The 19,782-nt window shown below is 26.4% G+C and overlaps 1 protein-coding gene and 1 long non-coding RNA gene across 3 annotated transcripts; one reads left to right on the plus strand and one right to left on the minus strand.

Annotated features, from left to right (window-relative positions):
* The first annotated feature begins 9,257 nt into the window (after positions 1-9,257).
* On the plus strand, positions 9,258-12,836 carry LOC110622192. Of its 2 annotated transcripts, none has more exons than XR_002489061.2 (2): positions 9,258-9,847; positions 12,453-12,836. It is a non-coding gene; the product is annotated as an uncharacterized LOC110622192 (long non-coding RNA). The 2 variants fall into 2 exon arrangements; XR_002489060.2 differs by lacking the exon at positions 12,453-12,836 and adding an exon at positions 10,646-11,361.
* A 4,021-nt stretch (positions 12,837-16,857) lies between these two features.
* Positions 16,858-18,990, minus strand: LOC110622413 (pentatricopeptide repeat-containing protein At2g38420, mitochondrial). Its single transcript, XM_021766908.2, has one exon. The coding sequence runs from the start codon at positions 18,867-18,869 to the stop codon at positions 17,349-17,351; it is 1,521 nt and encodes a 506-aa protein (XP_021622600.1). The 5' UTR covers positions 18,870-18,990; the 3' UTR covers positions 16,858-17,348.
* Positions 18,991-19,782: the final 792 nt, after the last annotated feature.

Here is a 19,782-nt window from a genome sequence, read left to right on the forward strand (position 1 = left end):
TTATCAATTTATATTCATTAAATTCTGAAACAATGGTAAAAAAATAATTAAAATTGAAATATGTATTTATGTTTATATAATTGAACACATGCCAATCATTTAAAATTTTGAAAAACTTTATTAGAATAGAAAATATTACTCCTTTCTTACTATAATTTTTTTCATATTTTATTTTTTAATTATTTTAAAATTATTATCTATACATATAAATCAACTATTATAATTCTATTTTATTTTATATTGTTTTCAATATAATCTCTTATTAATTATTATTTTTTTAAAATAATTAAAATAACTTTTAATAAATTTAATATTTTTTAAAATATAAATATTTAAAAATTAATAAAAAATATTTTTTAATATATATAAAAAAATAAATTAATAAAAATTATGCAACTGAGAAAATATAGTATAATTTTATAGGGATAGATATCTCTCCTCGCTATCCTTCTCGAAAATATTGGCTTTTAATTTTAACTCAGACCGCATTCAATTTAGTCGATTTGTTTTTTGTTTTTTTTTTTTCTAAAATAATAATTTTAATTAAAAAAAATTTAACATCATCAATGATGGTATAAGAACATATTTAAATTATTTTATTTCAAAATGAAATGAAAATATATTAAATTAAAAAAAATAATTTTTTAAATTTAATAAAACTTATTAATTTGTTCATTAATTTTGAAAAAAATTCATTAAAAAATTATTAAAATATTAAAAAATTTATTAATCAATCATTTATTAATTTTAAATATTAAGTATTTTTTTATAGTATGAATAAAATTTATTAATTTTATAAAAATTAAATTAATTAATTTTTTATTTTAAATTTTTTTAATATTTAATAATTAAAATTAACCGATAAATTAATTAATAAATTTTTTAATATTTTAAGAGAATAATTAGTTTGTACATAATAATTCTCCCATAAATTAATTAGTCTGTACATAATATGACTCCTACAATTGGCTATCTCTCTTTGTTAATTTTAGCATATCTAGATCTTATAAATGACACTTGATCAACTTCTAATAATAATAAAATCTCGATGCGGGTCTGTGGACTGTGATGGTTTGTCATGGAAACATATAGTTTCTTTCCCCTCTTGAACTTTCTATAAATAATGCACCTCAATTATTTGAAAAATCAGCTAATTTTTGTGTTGATTGAATTACATATTCAACAGATTTGACAACTCCATACACAAAAACTGAAGCTTATAAATAGTTTTTTAGTTTTTTATTGAATTAAAATATTTATATTTAATAATTAAAAAAATAATTTATAAAAAATAATATTTTCACATTTAATTCATCTAAATAAAAGTGAATATTTATTTTTATCAAATCAAATCAAATAAATTAAAAAATAAAATTTTAATATTTATAAAATTTAAATCAAATTAATTTTAGATAAAAATCAATTTAAATTAAATTGATTTGATTCAATTTCATTTGAATTAATTTAATTAATTGAGTTTTTAATAATTTTTTAAAACTATTTCAATTTTAATCATAATATAATCTTTTTATATTATCAAAAATAATATATTATTACCCACTGGATAACTTCAATTGTTTTTTTTTGGTGAGAAATATTAATATATGCCGAGTATATATTATTGAAGATGCTGCTTCCTAAATCTATCACCATCGGTCTCTGAGCCGATCACCTCTTCCGGCCCGTTTTAATACCAACACGCTACTCGTTGCGGGCCGTTATGATTCTGATGGTAAGCTTCTAGCCTTTTTTTTATTTACTAAAATCTATTTTCTGATAAAATTAAAATTAAAAAAAAAAAAAACTCTTATATTTCATGACATACACATTGCGTTACTATGACGCTTGTCGCAGAGGAATAATAATAATGGTAATAAATACAAACTACTTCTCAACTATCCAGATTTCAGGGCAAATTATGCAAATTCTGTCTCCAATCAGTCAATCGGACCATTAATTAGATTGAGCATAATCACACTTATTAATTAAAAAATTATCGAAACCAGAGCTGAAATGGAAGAAGACAAAGCTACATATCTTATCAAACAGCTAATAATATATAATTTAGCTGAAGATTAAGTGCATGATTAGTATCTTAATCATTGAATTTTAACACTGTGATAGTCAACAAATTGAAAATTTTTAAAAAGTCAACTATTCAACAAGTGAGATGAGACAAAAATGAAAATGCACAATCTGAGATTCTGAATGATTGTGTAGGCCACAAAATTAATCTCAAATTAAATTAAGTTAAACACCCATAATTATCAACCTACACTAGGGTTAATAATCACACCCCTTTACCTATTTCAATACTTGTTTTCTTCTTACATTTTTTTCTTATTGATTTATTTATATACATTTTTAATTTATTAAATTTAAAAGAGATTCAAATTTTGTATAGATATTATCATTATTAATTCATCATATTTCTATATTTTTTAAAATTTTTTAAAATATTTTTATTTTTTATCTTCATTAATAAAATAATTTTTTTATTTATTTTTATGATTAAAAATATAATAAAAAATTAAATTACTCTCTTTTTCTTTTTCTTATTTTTTTTATTTTTCTTTTTCTTCATCGATTCTTCATCTTTTCCTTTGATTTTTCTTATTTTTTCTTCATTAATTTTTTTTTTCATTTTTCTTCATTAGAAAAGAGGAGAAAGTAATTTTATGGTTATCATTTTCTTCTTTTCTTTCTTTGTTTTTTTCTTCTCCTTCATTATTATTATTTTCTTCCTATTTTCTTCTTCTTTTAAGAAAGAGAAAGAGATTCTTCTCCTTCTTTATTATCATGTTCTTCTTCTCCCTCCTCCTTTTTTTTCTTCATCATCATCCTCTACTTTTTCTTTTTTTTTTAAAAAGAAAAGAAAAACTATTTTATTGACGAAAAAAAAATATTTTAATACATATGAGAAAAGATAAGAATATTTTAATAGATTTATAACTTATTAATAATAACAATATTTAAGAACTAAATAAAGAGTTTTATTTGAAAGAAAATTTGAATTTTAAAATTTTTTTTTCATACTTTATATATTTTTAACAAAAAAAAATAAAAAAATTATTTTGATGACGGAAAAAACAATATAAAAACGTTTTAATAGATTTTTAAAAATGTAGAGTCCGACTTGTTAATAATGATAATATTTAGAAATTAAATAATAAATTTCTTAAAATTTAATTAAATTTTATTCATATCGAATAGATTCATTAAAAAATAATGTATTTTTAATAAATATTAATTATTTAATTCATGAAAATTAAACTAAGAAAAGTGTTGAGCATTCATTCAACGCTAGTTAATTTTTTTTAATAGTGATCGTGTTACTTTTTTAAAAAAATATATAATTTTTTCTGAGTGGTGATGTCAAGTATATTTTGTAAATTGACATGTCTAAAATAAATATAATTTTATATGCTTAGATCCTTAGTTATATCCTTATCAGTGGTCTGAGTAGAGTGGAATGCCAGGTCAATGGGCCGCATCTCGCAAATTCTTAGGCACATATGTACAAATCCAGCTACCATAAAGTGAGAAGACGTGGGTGCTCCATAATAATAATTAATATTTTTTTTTTGAGTGATTCATAAAAATATTTATCAGTATTATATTATTAATAAGTGGATCTTTACATTTTAAAAACTCATTTAAACATCATTAAATTTTTTTATTCTCATCCAATCAGAAAATAAAAATATTATTTTTTAAGTATATTTTATAAATTTCCTATAAATTAAATTTTAAATATGAAATAAATAACTATCTAAAACCAACACACTGAGTATACGTAATGATTGTGCATTTTTTTTCTCACAAGATGGTTTGAAGCAGTTTTGCCAAATGCTTTATGTGGTTAAAATTTCAAAATAGTCCTCATACAAGCTAGGGCTGTAAAATTTGATGGTAAATGAAATGGACCAATATCATATATGATTAAGACAAAATATTTTCAAGGGGGGCCTAGAGATCAAGAAGCACAAAAGGGGAATTTTTAAATTCCTAAACTTCTTTCTATTTAATTAATTGCCCCATTGTGGGTTTTGATTTTATAATTTGACCCTCAAATTGCTGGGATTAGGTACAAATGGCCATTGCTTTCTAATAGGCCACTCAAGATTTCCAAAATCCTTGTGAAGAGAACATGGGATGATGGATGTCTACTCATTATGCTTTCATTCTCATTAGCCTTTGGACCCAATAGAAATTTCATCACCTCATAAATAAAATCTTAAAGTGATACTGTTCTCACATCTAATATTAGCCATTGAATCATCTTAGCACTTATTTACTTTCAATTTTATCAACCATATGTGATACAAAATAAATGTTGATTAAAACGGCTGTTGATAGTGAAATGTTGTCTAGCTTTTAGTTTATTCCTTTACATTGAAGTCCAATCATAAATACCTATAATCGATTGCGGAAAATTTTTCACTGTTGCTATGTCTGGATCATGTCTCAGTCCCAATGGTATATATATATATAACGAAATTATTTAAAATATCAAAGGAAAATAAAAAGGAGAGTGATGAGAAAGAGACTCGAGCCGACTTTCCTGAATATGATTGTTTGGTGTTTACTCTTAATTGAAAAATGATTTATTTTGTTTTGTTTTTTCGAATAGTTTTTTAGCGTTAATTTGATTAAACTTGTATGAAAAGAAATTTTATCTGTCTATTATTTAGATGTGGTCTTAGATTGGTGCTCAGCAAAGATTGGAGCAATTGTTTAGTGGCTGGAGTTTCAAAGAGTTAGTAGCCATGTGTTCAATAGTTTAGCTTCGCTTAAAGTTATAGAAGATTGAGATATCAATAAGCGTCTCTATAGTATTATGTATATATGCCTCAACTAAAAAGCTTGACTTGCATACCATCAATTTGACTATTTCTAGATTTTTTGGCATGTGTCCTTCATCGTCTTAGTATTTAGTTGATCTGCGCTCATAATCATCTAATTTGAAGTTGATGTGGATGATAAGAATGGAAATCAATGGTGTTGCAATAATTGATAGAGTTAGTAATCTCGGAAGACAGACAAAGAGTATAATTTTTCGTAGATTCATTATTAGGAGACCTTAAATTTGAACCGGATGGTAAAAGGTTTTAAATATTGTCTATTTTGTATATTTTTAAAATTTTTCTGAGCTCACATTTAATAAATTACCTTGTACCTTTGTTAAAATGCATCTTAGATGTATTGTTTTAAAAACTGAATCCAAGTACTACTCAAATAAATAAACCCTTTGGTTAATTTTAATGATTTTCCATGCATTGAATTGTTATAATTATGTCAAGATCAATAAAATTTTATTTTTTTTCAAAAAAACCTTATTTATTATAAACTAAAATATAAATATTTAAAATTTATATGTAAAATAAGTGAGTGGTATCATATACTTTATGTCTTCGTTTATAAAAAAAAAAAAAATTATTAGAAATCTAAGGATGCCGTACACGTAATATACCTGAGAAAAGAATCCTTATTTATATACCTTATAAAAGAGAACCCTCATAGACTTAACCTCACATATCCTATTGACCCAAAACTTTAAGGCTAGATTTTTTTTTTCCTTTTCGAAGACTTTAAGGCTATGTATATATATATATATATATTTGCAAAAATTTCATTTAATAATTTAATAGGAATTATTTTCATGGAATCCATGGAGAGTTAAAACCCAAAATAAATAGAACAGAAAAACAAAAATGCAGATCTTAATAAGGAGTTAAGGACACGAGAAGCATCTGTGATAAAGTTGATAATGCACAGGAAGTGGACTGCGAAAGAGACAAGGAGTCCACTTGAGAGAAGTGGGTCGGTAAAAACGACAACGTGAGCAATCAGGAATCAGAAAACGAATCTCTAACCAACGAGCAGATGTACCTGCACTCTTGCAAAATTTTCACACGCCAACCACTAGTTTAACGGCCTTTGGCGATTGATGGAGCAAAATCAACCCCATTTCTCCCCTCTTTTTCATTTTATTTTTTTTTATGACGTAATCCTTTTCTTTCTTTTATTTCAGGTGAAAAATGGGATATAATTTTCTATGGAGGTTCAATTAGCTTTTCTCAAACTCAATGCCAAACACCTACTCAAACCTAAGTTGTTAGGGGTATTCTGTTTTCTTTCCTTTATTTTGGCATAGCATAATTTATCACTGCAAAAAAAGTACAATACGTTACCGTATTGAATAAGTTTCATTGTTCTCAGATTCGCCCTGTTTTTGTTCGGTCAACATCACTATGGAAGTGTCCCACTTTATTTTTACATCCATTTCTTCCGCTTTTCTTTATTTTCTTTCATAGTTTAGTGAAAAATAAGTGATAATATTTTCTTTTATTTTTAGGTAAAAACATATTAATCGAATTTAAAATGAATTCAAATTTAAAAAATAATATTTGCTACAAATTTAAATTAAATTTAAATTTTATATATAAAATATCCATTATTCGAATTTATTTATATAAATAATTAATTTAATATAAAAAATATATTTTACAATAATATTAATAAATTTTTTTATATATTTTTATTTAAAAATTAAAAATTAAATATTTTTTATATAAATTATTAATTAAAATTTTATTAAACAAATTTAAATTTTATTTAAATAATAATAATTAAATTTGAGATGAATTCAAATAATTTAAATTAATATTTAATAAAATTCTGAATGAATTCGAACATTAATATAATAGAATTTGAGTAATTTAATTTTTACAAATATTCTAACCATTTGCATAATTTTAACTTTTTCTATCATTTTGAATGTAAATATTCTCAACTACTCCTCGTCCCTCTCTGGTAAAAAAAACTTTTCAAAATTTACAAATGTCACAGAGCATGAGACAGCTACACCTCATATTTAGATTAGGACACAATAACAAGATCCGAGTTATGTGTCGCGCAGCCGGTCAGAATATGGTAATGATAAAACAAGTGTACGATTTTGGCCATATGTCATGGCAAACATGAGCCTTTGCCAGAAGCTTGCCAGGTTTTTAATCTTAACTTGTCCAAATCTGTGTTCGGTGGTTCAGATATTTATCTGATATTAATATTTTTTCCCTTCAAATTTCCTTTATTGATTTTCACAACAATTTGCAAAGAAAAAAAATATAGCTCACGGTTCAAAATCTTAAATCACATGCCGCAAGAAGAAGGTTCCCAGAAAAGCTCAATAGCTTTATGACCCCTATTTAAAGACAAAGGAGATGAAATATCATAATCATAGCCACAGGCCAGCATCTTGGGATCTTAAATGTATGTATCACCTTGGTTTCGATTGCTGTGCTAGGAGAGTTTTTCTAGTATAATTAGCTTTTGTTTTTTTTAAATTTATAATATAATATTTAAAATTTAATAAAATTTACTATCCTTTTAATTAGAAATAATTTAATTATTAATATTTTATTTTATTTTATTTTATTAACAATGTGAATACCTAAATTCTTAGTATTTATGTGGGAAATGAATAGACGATGGTGGTACAGCGCAGCTCTCCGATCTGAGTCATGGCTCAATATTATAATTTACAAAAGAGTATCAAGTAATGCATAGTGGGGGCTGCTGAGACTGAAGCAGACCTTCCACAGTTAATTGGAGAGAAAGAGAGAGGGTGGTGATATTTAGTAATATTTTTTATAAGAAGATAGGGTGATTATGCAATAGGCTAATTATTTGAAATTTTTCAAATTTATTAATATATTTATTTTTAAATTAAATCTAAATATAATTATTTATATTCTTTTAAATGCATACCTACTATATTTTTATATTTTAATAAGGATGAAAATTAACGTATTTCATAACGAATCGATTAAAATTAATTTAAATAATTTTTAAATTTATTTTTTATTTAATTATTTTTACGATATAAAAAATAATTTAGTTCTAGTTAAATAATTATTTCAGGAAGATTATATACTTCTATAATATATTTCTTCCATTTTATATTTAAGCTGTTTTCTCTTTTTAGAACATAAATTTATTTATTACTACCTTTGTCCTTTTTGTTTTAGAAATTCTTTTTCCTACTTTATTTGTCATTTTAGAAAATTTATGAAGCATTAGTTATTTTATTTTTTTAAGTTTTATTTTATTTCCTATCTCTTACTTAATAATTGATATCTATATCCTATAAATTTAAAGTGAAATGATATTACAAGGGTATTTTAGTAAATTACTTGTGTTATTTTATAAAAACGAAATTATTAAATCATTTCCTTAAATTTTTATGAAAAACCTTACAGGGATAGAGAAAGTATATGTAATTCATTAATTTTAGAAATAATTTAATCAAATGAGTTATTTAATTTTTAATAAAAAATATGAGTAGAGAGTATATTAAAAAAGACAAAATAAATAAATTCATTTTAATTATGTTAATTTTTTTTATGTCTATATACCAAACAATTCATAGTATTTCATGCTTTTTTACAAAATATATGAAAATAAAATTTAAAAATATTTTTTTGCTTTTATTTTAATAGCCGTTCACTAATTATTACTTTTCAATCTAATCAAACACTACAATTTTCTTTCTAGATTTAGCGAGAAGAAATGGAAAAAGCAAGCTAACCAACGGGGATTCAATTTCAAATACAAAATAATAATGTCTTAATTATGAATATTTAATATTTCACCTAATATTGGTCACCAATAATGAGAAATAAAATATTTTTATTTTATTTTTTTAAAAAATAAATATGTTTTTAACCCAAAATTTACACACATTTATGAATTTTTTTTTAAAAAAATTATCATACAATGATTTGATAAAGAGAATGAGATGTCCTTTTTTTTTTTTTATTTTCGTAAAATACTCATCATCCTTGAGAATATATGAATGATTGTGACGATTTTAACCCAAAATTTACTTCCTTTACTATTAATTTTGCCAAGACAATTATATATCTCATTGAATAAAACTACTAATGAAAAGATGTAAATTACATTGCTTTGATTTATTATAATTAAAAAATAGAATCAATCATGCTCAATTTGATATTATATCACCACTTTGACTCATTTTCTTTATATTATATTTTTTAAAATAATGCTCTTAATTTAGATAAATATAATGGATTCTTTGACGGTAAATTTTTTTATTTTTTAAATAAATCATGAAAATGTAGATAAAATATTCTACTTTATTTAGAAAAAAGAGTGTTTAACCATTTATTTCAATGCACATCGATAATATATATGTTTAGGAATTTAATTAATTTGGTTGTAGTAATGGAGTGGTCCTATTGATAGTGGTGAGTTGTGAGGAGCTGTTTAGGGCAACTGGGTAGCTAAATGCAAATATGAAAATGCAAACCCACAAGACTCATATATGGTCCCACACCCAACTAAGCCTTTCATTTCCTGCCTCTATCCCCACACCCCCCACATCTTTTAAATTAACGCACCTCTTTGCTGCTTTTGTAGTATATATGAGTGGTCTCTGATTTCACAATATTTGCAGACCCATTTCGCCATTTCAGGACCTCACCTTCTCCCTCTGTCTATGTCCCTCTCCGCCTAGCTAGATAGCTTTTCAGATTTGTTGTTGAGAAGAGGGCGTGTGGGCAAGATGGAGAAGCAGGGCACGTGCATTTCTAACTCATGCACACACTCAGTCCACATTTTCTTGGTTGCAGTCGCCTGGTTGAAGATCTTTTTGCTTAGCTTCAGTGACTGTGAGTTAGTTCTTCATGTGCCCATCTTCCCCATCATGACCACTACTCCTGGCTACAATATTTATCATTCAAAGACGACGATATGTTTCTACCCATTTGGCTTTCTTGTCAAGATCTCATCCAATTCGGTGAAAAAAGCTCCATTTCAGGTCAGTCATGCATTAATCTCCAAAACCCACTTCTCAGAAACCTTCTGTCTGATAAATGTTTGTCTTTTTTTCTGTGAGAGTGCACATGGTTTAATTATTAATTAGTGCCTAAATTTTCCATGGTCAAAGGAGTAAATTAGTTAATACTAACATATTATACCGTCTGAATTCTATAATACAAACACGAAAGCATAGCATAGCTATCAAGAACAAGGATTATACTATTGGGATAAAGATCAAGAAATTAAGGCTGTCTATGCCGTATGTATGTTGCAAACCAATGAATGTTAAGTTTCAACTATATATTATGATGGAGCTACGAGGATAAAGATAAGATTTTGACTGAATTATTAGTTAGCTAGTTAGCTTAGTGTCATTATCAGAGAACTTGTGTTTCCATGACTGATGAGAGTTGTGTATATTGGCAGCTGCAAAATTCTTACCCCTCTCTCTCTCTCTCTCTCTCTCTCTCTCTCTCTCTCTCTCTCTCTCTCTCTCTCTCTCTCTCTCTCTGGCTTATAATATAAGAGTTTTGACGCATTAGAAACTAAATAAAATGCCAAATCTATGACCTAATTGGAATGGCATATTCTCTGAGTTAAGTGGGACAAGAACTCGGAAATTTCATAATATTTAATTAAGAAAATGAGGTGTTATGTCTATCTGTCTGATTTTATATATTGATAATAATAAAAGCTGTTAATTGCCTGAATAATTCTTTATTTAACAAGTGTTCGACAGCCTATAAAGTACATATCTTTAATGCTCACTTATATTGCTTTGGCAAAAAATTTGAAGATAAACAAGCCTAATCAATAACACAGCCAACCAAGCCTTGTCTTGAATTCTAGCTGGCTAGCTAGGCAGGGCAGACACGCATTCAAGGTTCAAACAACCATCAAGATCTCAAGACAATTATCGGTGTTGTAATTAATTAGCTCTTTGGTACTTGGGATTCTTTTTTAGGAAAATAAAGCTATTAAATTTTAATAATTTAATAAATTAACTATTGTATTAAATTATGAGTTTGATTATGAACTAGTCGCTATTAGAAGTGTTTTATCTGAATACTACATTTGACTCGAATGTAGATTAGTGCCATACGCATAAGCAAAATTGGGACACTAGATGTATGGTGCAAACCAAAGTTCTAATCCAAGATTTTTCTACATTACCAAATAGGCATCACTTAATCATGGGGCAAGTTGCCCAAATGGCCACAAATGGATATTGTTCTCTCCACTGAAACTGAAAGTGGAAGAACAAGAAAAAGGGTATGAAATTCTCATTTATCTTTATTGATTTCCAATTAAATTTGGGAGTTGCTCTCATTGATTGCCAATAATATCTTATTGTGAGTTGAGTGAAGAAAGAAGTATAGGTAACAAACTGTGTGTGGTATGATTTTTCTAGGTGGAAAAAAAAAAAACAAGAAAAGAAAGAATTGATGGCATATTATCAAGAATAGGGGCATTTGGTACCACCACCAAGGAGACAATACAAGACAACAACCATATGTCTCCATTCCATCCTTCTCGCCCTTTCACTTCATCCACGTCTGATTGACAATGAAAACCCATTCTCAATATCTTTTCTTCTAACCCAATACATATACATTACAGCCAACCTTTTTTCCTTTTGATAAGCGAATTACATCCGCTTGAAATAAAATAATTTCACAAAAATTTAGTTTCTATTTGAAATAAAAAATTTAATTTTTTTACTTTAAAAATTTTCATTCTATAATTTAGTAAGAATCATTTGAATTCTTTTATTATAAAATTATTCATATTAAACGAAGGGTTTAAAATTTAAATAACAGTATTTTAGCAGCGATAGTGACAGTGTTGAGACAATACTTTAATAACAATTTAAAATTATTAAAAAAAATTATTATATATAAAATATATTTTAATAAATAAATAATTATATTTAATAATATTATAATTTTAATCATACTTTTATGAAAAATTATATAAATTATTGTATTACTACATACACATATATTACTTTATAATTATTGGTTTAAATATATAAGATTACACATGTTTTATAATAGTAATTATGCAATTGTTTCTTTCTTATTCATTATGGGGGACATGGTTTGTTTCTATCAATAATTAAGTTGGAAAACGTTTGATTTTTTTTTTTCCTTTTTCGTCTTTGAAATTCCAAATTGCATGTAGTTTTCCATCAAATACTTTGGATTGGTACTGCAAATTTTGGGCACACGATCCGGATGTATGTGATATGAGAATCTGAAATGAATAAAATGTACTTGAGTTGGTCTATGCAGAAAAAAAATATTATGATATGATTTTTTATAGATGACTTCAAATATATGTTTTTTAGAATAAAAATAAAATTTATTTTTATTGTCCTTAATAATAGAGTCCAATGAATTGGATTTATTAAAACCTTCACTGCATACTTTTATTTGTGTTAATGATGTGCATATCTATATATTTATAAAGCGAGGAAGCAGTTTGACACTCCCATCTCTTTAAGTGAGTTTACTATATTAATAATTTCTTTAGGCTCAATATAATCAGTATAATATCTTTAATTATATAAAAAAAACTTTATTATCGGTGATGACCGTCAGACTTTTTACCCGTGGAATGAGGTCGGACCCTAAAAAAATATAGTTCCAAAGCCCATCAAGCCATTCTCAAGCAGATCGATCCAATATCGCAAGACCTAGTCCGAATACGCGAGGCAGGTCAGATCAGCCATGAGTGCAGGTCCAACAGAAAATAGTCTAGCCCGGTGATATAACGCGAGGAAGAATAGCTGGTGCAGTCGCTTCGCAACCCTATCAATATACGTGCCGGGAGAAATTAAATGGTCGTCTGGTATGAAGGGGTGCTCTTACTCGTCCGTATGTATAGTCTGTATGATAGAGACATACACTGTAACAAAAAGATAATTATATGTTAAAGAAAAAGGAAAAAGAAAAAGAAAATATCATAAAATTTTATTTTCTGAATTTCAAAATATCACATAGTTTAAGCAATATGCTGCATATGAACTTCTTTAAAGTGACCAAATAAGAGTCACATGCATTGCATAGCATAGTTGGTTTTCTATCGAGTCTCGAATTCAATTATTCTCATTTACTAATTTTTAGATATTCATAATGATGGTGAGGGGAAATTAGTAACTGATAATCAATATTAACTGATATTTTAAGTATTTAATAAAATATATATAGGTATTATTGTTTATATATTAAATGATAAATAAGGATAATATATATTATATTATTTATTTATTATTAAAATATACATATAATTATATTGATAAAATGTTTTTTTTATATAATAAAAAATATATATACACAAAAAGAATGTTTTGAGAAAAAAAATCCAAAAAGAATGAGCATCAATATCAAATTTTTTTTCATTGTATGTTTTTAAGTTATAAGTTAAATTTATTTGATATAGACATTTTTATTAAGTCACATTTTATTTATCCAAAATTAATAAAATATGCTATTTATGATAAAAATAAATAATGACTACTGCTTGATAAAAATACAATTTATACATTTTTCATAATTATTAATTAATTTTAAACAGATTTTTTTTCCTTTCTTTTTTTACTATGCAGTTGTATCTTTATCAAAGTTTTATTGAACAGATAGACTACATCACTGGTTTTTTTTTCTTTTTTTTTTTTTAAAAAAAAAGGCAAAAAGTCAAATTAGAGATGACCCCATGACTTCAGCTTGTAGGAATTATTTCAAAATTATGTCTGTCTGAGTTTCCAGCTGTTCTATAGTTACGTATTTGATCTTCTTACGATTATGTATTGTACGATGTGCGTGCGAATGATTAATAATATACGTACGTGCATTTTTCAAGTCTAAATAATTGAAATTTATTGTAGGCAGTTTTATTATTTGAAACTCTTTTAATTAAATATATAAAATATATTTTTTAAAATTATTTATATTAACCTTTTCCAAGTAATGCTTATGAAATAAAACTTTGTCTAATTAAGAAATAAAATATATAAATTTTATAAAAGAAAATTTAAGAATACAATGTTTATTATAATTAGTTTTGAAAAGTAATAACGATAATTTTCTTTTATTTATCATATAAATTGATGGGCGCAAATTCATCAATTAAAATTAAAAAAATTTACAAATAAAATAAATGATCGTTGAGTTTAAAAAATCTTAAAATTTTTTAAATTAAATAATAAATAAAATAAAAAGAACAGTTTAAAATATAAAAAAATTATTATTTAAAAAATTAATTTTAAGAAAAATTTTAAAAAAATAATATAATATAATTAAAATTATAAAACAAATAATTAATAAAGAAAACTCAATGGAAGGCAATTAAAATTGAGTGGTTTATATTTCTTATTCATTAAAAAGATAATTTATTTTATTATTCATTATTTGATTATAGTGTTTAAATAAGTGAATTTTTTCAATTTTTTTATAATTAAATTAATTCGCATGCTTAAATTAATTTTTAATTGATTAATAAGATTTAATTAATTAGAGAAAAAATTTAAATTTGATAAATAAAGAATAAATTATTTAAATGAAATCAATTAATTACTTAATATAAAAAAATATGTTAATTATTAATTGTATTAATCCAATTAAATCAATTAATTATTTAACCTAAACAAATATGATAATTCTACTTATATTAACCCAATTAAATAATTACATATTTACTTATATTAATTAGTAATATATTACTTTAAAAAAAATAACGAAGGTGGTATTTCTCAACAATTGAAATTAATTGAAAATCAAAATAAGAATTTAAAAATATAATCTCCCAACTTTAAATAAGTTTTTGTTTGATTCACATTCAATAAAAAAGTTTAACATCTAAGAATCATAATAAAATTACAGAAAAATAAAAAAGAAGAGAGGAAGAATTCAGCCAAGAGAAACCAAAAAAGAGAGAAGAGGTGATAAGAAAGATGCCTAGAGAGATGATTTTTTACTTCTAGGGCAGATAATTATTTATAATTTAAAAAAAAATAAATCTATTACTTTTATGATAATTCTTATTATAATTCTAATTTGATTGTAATTTTGTACGATTGTTAATTATCGAAAATCTGAAATTTATTCATCGGTCTGGACTACGATTTTGAGCAAAACTGTACTTTTGAATAAAAAAAAAATTTTAAAACAGCCCTTTTAGTTTTTTTTTCTTCTATTTTTAGTTTAAAATCTGTTCAAAAATTAAAATTTAAATAAAAGTCAATTGTTTAAGTCAAGATCATAACAAAATTATGAAATTTAAAAGGAGTAATAACTAGATTAATGGCACAGTTGTTGGTTAAAGCTCAAGTATTTATAACCATTTATCAAAATATAGTCGTGAATATATCATTACATCAGTAAGTCAATAACAATTTTATGTGAAAAATATTTATTTGGATTCGGTATATCATAAATCAATCGATTTTTAAAATATAAGTAAATGAGTTCATGGTGACCTGAATTTATTTAAAAATTTTCTGTTTATATTAGATATTGTTAGTGAAAAAATCAATTATTCTACATCTAAACATTCACCCTATATTACTATATGTTTGTATGATCGTTTAAATTTTATTTTTAATATATCAAGAAAAGAAAAGAAAAGAAAAGACATTTGGTGCTATCTTGTTGTGATGCTAATAATTAGATTTCAGTTGAGGTCAAAATCCCAATTTGGGTGGTGGAGGAGGCCAGTTTTGGTTGGTCGGTGAAACAGAAGAGGGGGCGGTGTCGCCACTCATATATTCAATTCTTCATCCATCTTGGCGTTTGATGTAAACCCTTTGTTTTGTTTTATCTCTTTATTTCCATTTTAATAATTAGTTCAACAAACTTGAGCCTACTTTAAGGATTGCAATTTGATGCCCATATTGATTTTGACATTTATGCATTGCTGCTTCTACTCCTTGGATGCTTCACTGCCATAATGATGAAATTTGAAAAATCTCCATAATTTGCTATTATCCATTTGAAAATTAATTTATATTTAAACTTTATTCGAGAAATTTTAAATTTCTATAAAATATTAAAATTTTATTTATTTAATTGTCAACATTTCTTAACTTCTTGAAAAATCATATGACTTTCTTTTCTTAATACAAGAAAAGTAAATTATTTACCATGAACCAAACAGAAAGCTAATTTTTATTTAACTATTTCTAAAAGTATTATTCCTATTTTAAATAAGTTAAAAATAAATTATATTTAAAATTTTAAACTAACTATAAAAATTATATACTCTTATTATAATTTCTTACTAAATTTAAGGAAACTATATCAAATTGAAATTTATAAATTTTTGTAATTTGAAGTTGAACAGCAATTGTAATTCAACATATAAGTTGAGAAACGGTAAATAAAAATTAATTACACATTAACATGAAAACTAGTGATGGTAAAAAAAAAAAAAAGAAATAAAAAGGCATCGTTATCGAATTTAAAAGTTAATGAATTTCAAGAAAAGTAATTAATTGAAGGCAAAGCAGAGAAGCAACTTATTATTTGGTTAAATTCACTATCAAAACAGGATCCATCTGAAAAAGACTGTGTGACACAAGCTACAACAGTATAAAATTCTCCATTTTATCCTTTCGAGTGAATACACAGTATAAATTTCTCCCACCAGATCAAATTCTTAACCTGCACTCTGCAGCTATATTACTTGGACAGGGATACCAGTCTCAAAATGGGTGCATATCTCTCTGTCTGGCTTATCAACTTTCTATTTAACTTTTTAAATAGAAAATTCGGAGATATAGATTTAAATTTAGACAGTCTAAATAGATTATCCAACACAACTAGACACAATCATCCAAAATACAACTAAACTTTTTCTTTTATCTAAATCCATGCTGTTCATCGTAAGAGAAAAGAATATTCTATTAATTATGCATGAATATGTCACTAAGTATGAGTATATAAATATGTGCAGAACACATATTCCATGCTGCATCTCATGAAGTGTGGCATAGATAAGGGTACGACATGGCAAAAAGGAGAGTCAGAGTATCAAAGCTCCAGTTTATGTTATGCAGCTTGCAACACAGAATTGAATTGGAGCTGCCAAATACTGTAGCTATTTAAAATTTGAAGTGCAGGCGTGCACAAATGATGCTGTGTCCAGCATGTAGTACAATTACAAAGTTGAAAGCACTAAGGATTTCTAGAGGCATACCATGAGAAAGCTTCCTTGACCGATCGGATAGGTCGTAAATACAACAGTAGCTGCCACCATTTATCAGAACAATATGCAGCCATTTTACAATAGCAATTTATGCTATTTATGCTCCAACTCTTAAGTCAGGTGGATTTGCAGTTTCAAATATTTTCAAGGTTCAAACTTATCAAGTTATATGAGTTTGTTCAGTGTCCACCACACAAGTCAATGAGGTCTCCAACATTAACAGTGTAGACAGTCAAGCAAGCACCTTTGCCATACTCTTTATGCAAGAAAGAATAGCTCATTGAGTCTGTTGCTTAAGGTTCTGGCAATGTGGATGAGTTTACTAAGCTGTCCAACAATCCAACATCCTCTGCAAAACTATTATTGGATTGACAGCCAAGGAGAAGTGCTTCCCAAGCTCTAACACCTGGAGAAACATTCTTATGGATCATTTTCTCAAGCAATTCCAGTGCTTTACATGTCAAGCCAATGGGGCACAGTCCACAAATTATCTCATCAAATGTCGAACTCTGAGGACATAAACCCTTATCCAGTTCTTCCTCCAACAAAGCACAAGCTTCAGTAACTTTTCCACTGCTAATCAAACCATCAATCATAATCTTGTACGTTTGCATGCTCAACCCAAAGCCTTTCGAACTCATCTCCCTCACGAGTAGGTCCCTTGCTTGGCCAAGTTCTCCACTATTACATAACGCCTGCAGTAACATATTGTAAGTACTCAAATTTGGTTTGCATCCCAACTCCTCCATGCTAACTGCCATTTTAATCCCTTCCTCTACTTTGCCTTGCTTGCACAGGCACTCTATATAAACATTGTATGTATAAACATCAGGGACCAAACCAAAGACAAGCAATTCGTCGAACAGCTCATCTGCCTTGGAATAAGAACCACTTGCAATAACCCCATTCAGAACCATATTATAGCAAACAATGTCCGGTTTGATTCCATCTGACTTCATCTCATACAAGACACCCAAAGCATCAGCACCCATTCCTTTTCTCACTAGGAATCTAATTACATTAGTATAGTCCAAAATTCCAGGACAAAATCCCAATTTCCTCAGTTTTCCCAAAAATGCAACAACATCAACCCCCTGTATATGAATATCTGTCTGTTCACAAAGTGAAGATAGTAGCATAAAGCATATATCTGTGTCAAGATTAAACCCATCATTTATCATACAATCAAATAGCTCAACAGCATGCCCGACCTTTTTAATTCTACAAAGGGCAGAAATCAGCAAGCGAAAGCTCGATTCGTCAACTCGAATATGCAGAGCTCGACTCTTCAACAAAATTTCAGGAACCATTTTCAGACCTTCACTGGTTCTACAAAGAACTGAGAGCAAAGTATTGAGCGAGTAAACAGAAGGGACACACCTAAATTTGGGTATTCTATAGAACAGCTCAACAGCTTTTTGTATTTCGTTGGCATTGCCATAAATTTCAATAAGATGGCTCAAAATGAATTCGGGTGTGTCGAATTTTTCCATCTTCTCGAGATGATCAAGAACTGGGGAAATTTGGTTGAGTTGGGACGTTTTGCTCAGAGTTTTGATGATAAAGTGATAAGCTTGAGGGGTGGGCTCACAATCATAGATGCTAAAGGAGTGGATAAGAGAGGAAAGAAGATAAGGCTTGCTAGTAGTTTGTTGCCGGGGCTGTAGAGAGGAAGTTGGCGCCGTGGCTGCTTCTTTCAGATTTCGCAAAGCTTCTTGTTGCTTGAAAGTCTGCTGCCATTTGACATGGAAGGTCAAGTGTGGCCATTTCCTGTGTTTCCTCAAGAAAAGCCTACCAGTTTTTAAAGAAGACATGTTTCAAAGGGTGAGACAATCGGCAAATATAGCCGGAGGCTCCCAGACTAGCTGCCAAACCCCAACTAAATTCTCTTGGTGTGATGGGTTCCGTAAGTACAAGGTGCTTGTTAAAATGCTTCACTCAGAAATTACACAATTTGTTTAATACAATTGATTTCTTTTCCATCAATTTTCTTAAAATGAAATAATTTAATTATTTTTACTTGTTTAAAAAAAAATCATACAAAATTATTGTATACATCCTTTTTTATTTTTATAACGTACACTATTTCAAAATTAACAATTTTGATCTTATAGTTTGTTAATGACTTCATCTTCTAGTCCTTGTTGAAAAAATTATGAATTTTTCCCTTTTGGATGTACAAATAAAACTAAAATTTCTAATTAAAAGATTTAATTATTATGTAATCAACTATAAAAAAAAATCACAGGAATAAGACAGATCTCAAAAACAATAATCCCTTTAAGGTGCATATAAATTAACATAACATTTATTAAATTTTTTTTATTAATTACAGCAGTTCATATTAATTTTTTTAAAAAAATAAATAATTGCAATTAAATTTTAGGTTATAATTGGAAAAATTATGGGTGAAACGGTGAATTATCTTAGGCTAGGGATATGTAGCTTTGAAATTGAGAATTTAGATTGAGTTTTGGCATAGATTATGATAAATTACGAAGATTAAATTATAATTTATTTTAATTTTAATTTAAATAAAATTATGCAAAATAATTTTACTTACATAAAGTTTTTATTAGTTATTTTTTGGTACTCAATTGGTATAATATAAAATAAATTGATAATTTGTTTTTTTACTGAATGATTGAGAAAATTTCTCTATGAATTGTCATTAATTTAATATAATCTAATAAATATTAATTTTTTTTAACGAAAAATTGAGAAGTG

The sequence above is a fragment of the Manihot esculenta genome, chromosome 9 (assembly GCF_001659605.2).
Source record: "Manihot esculenta cultivar AM560-2 chromosome 9, M.esculenta_v8, whole genome shotgun sequence".
NCBI lineage: Eukaryota > Viridiplantae > Streptophyta > Magnoliopsida > Malpighiales > Euphorbiaceae > Manihot > Manihot esculenta.

What these genes read in the sequence shown, in the direction of transcription:
- LOC110622413 (XM_021766908.2), bottom strand. Translation starts at nt 18,869, where the DNA reads ATGTCTTCTTTAAAAACTGGTAGGCTTTTCTTGAGGAAACACAGGAAA.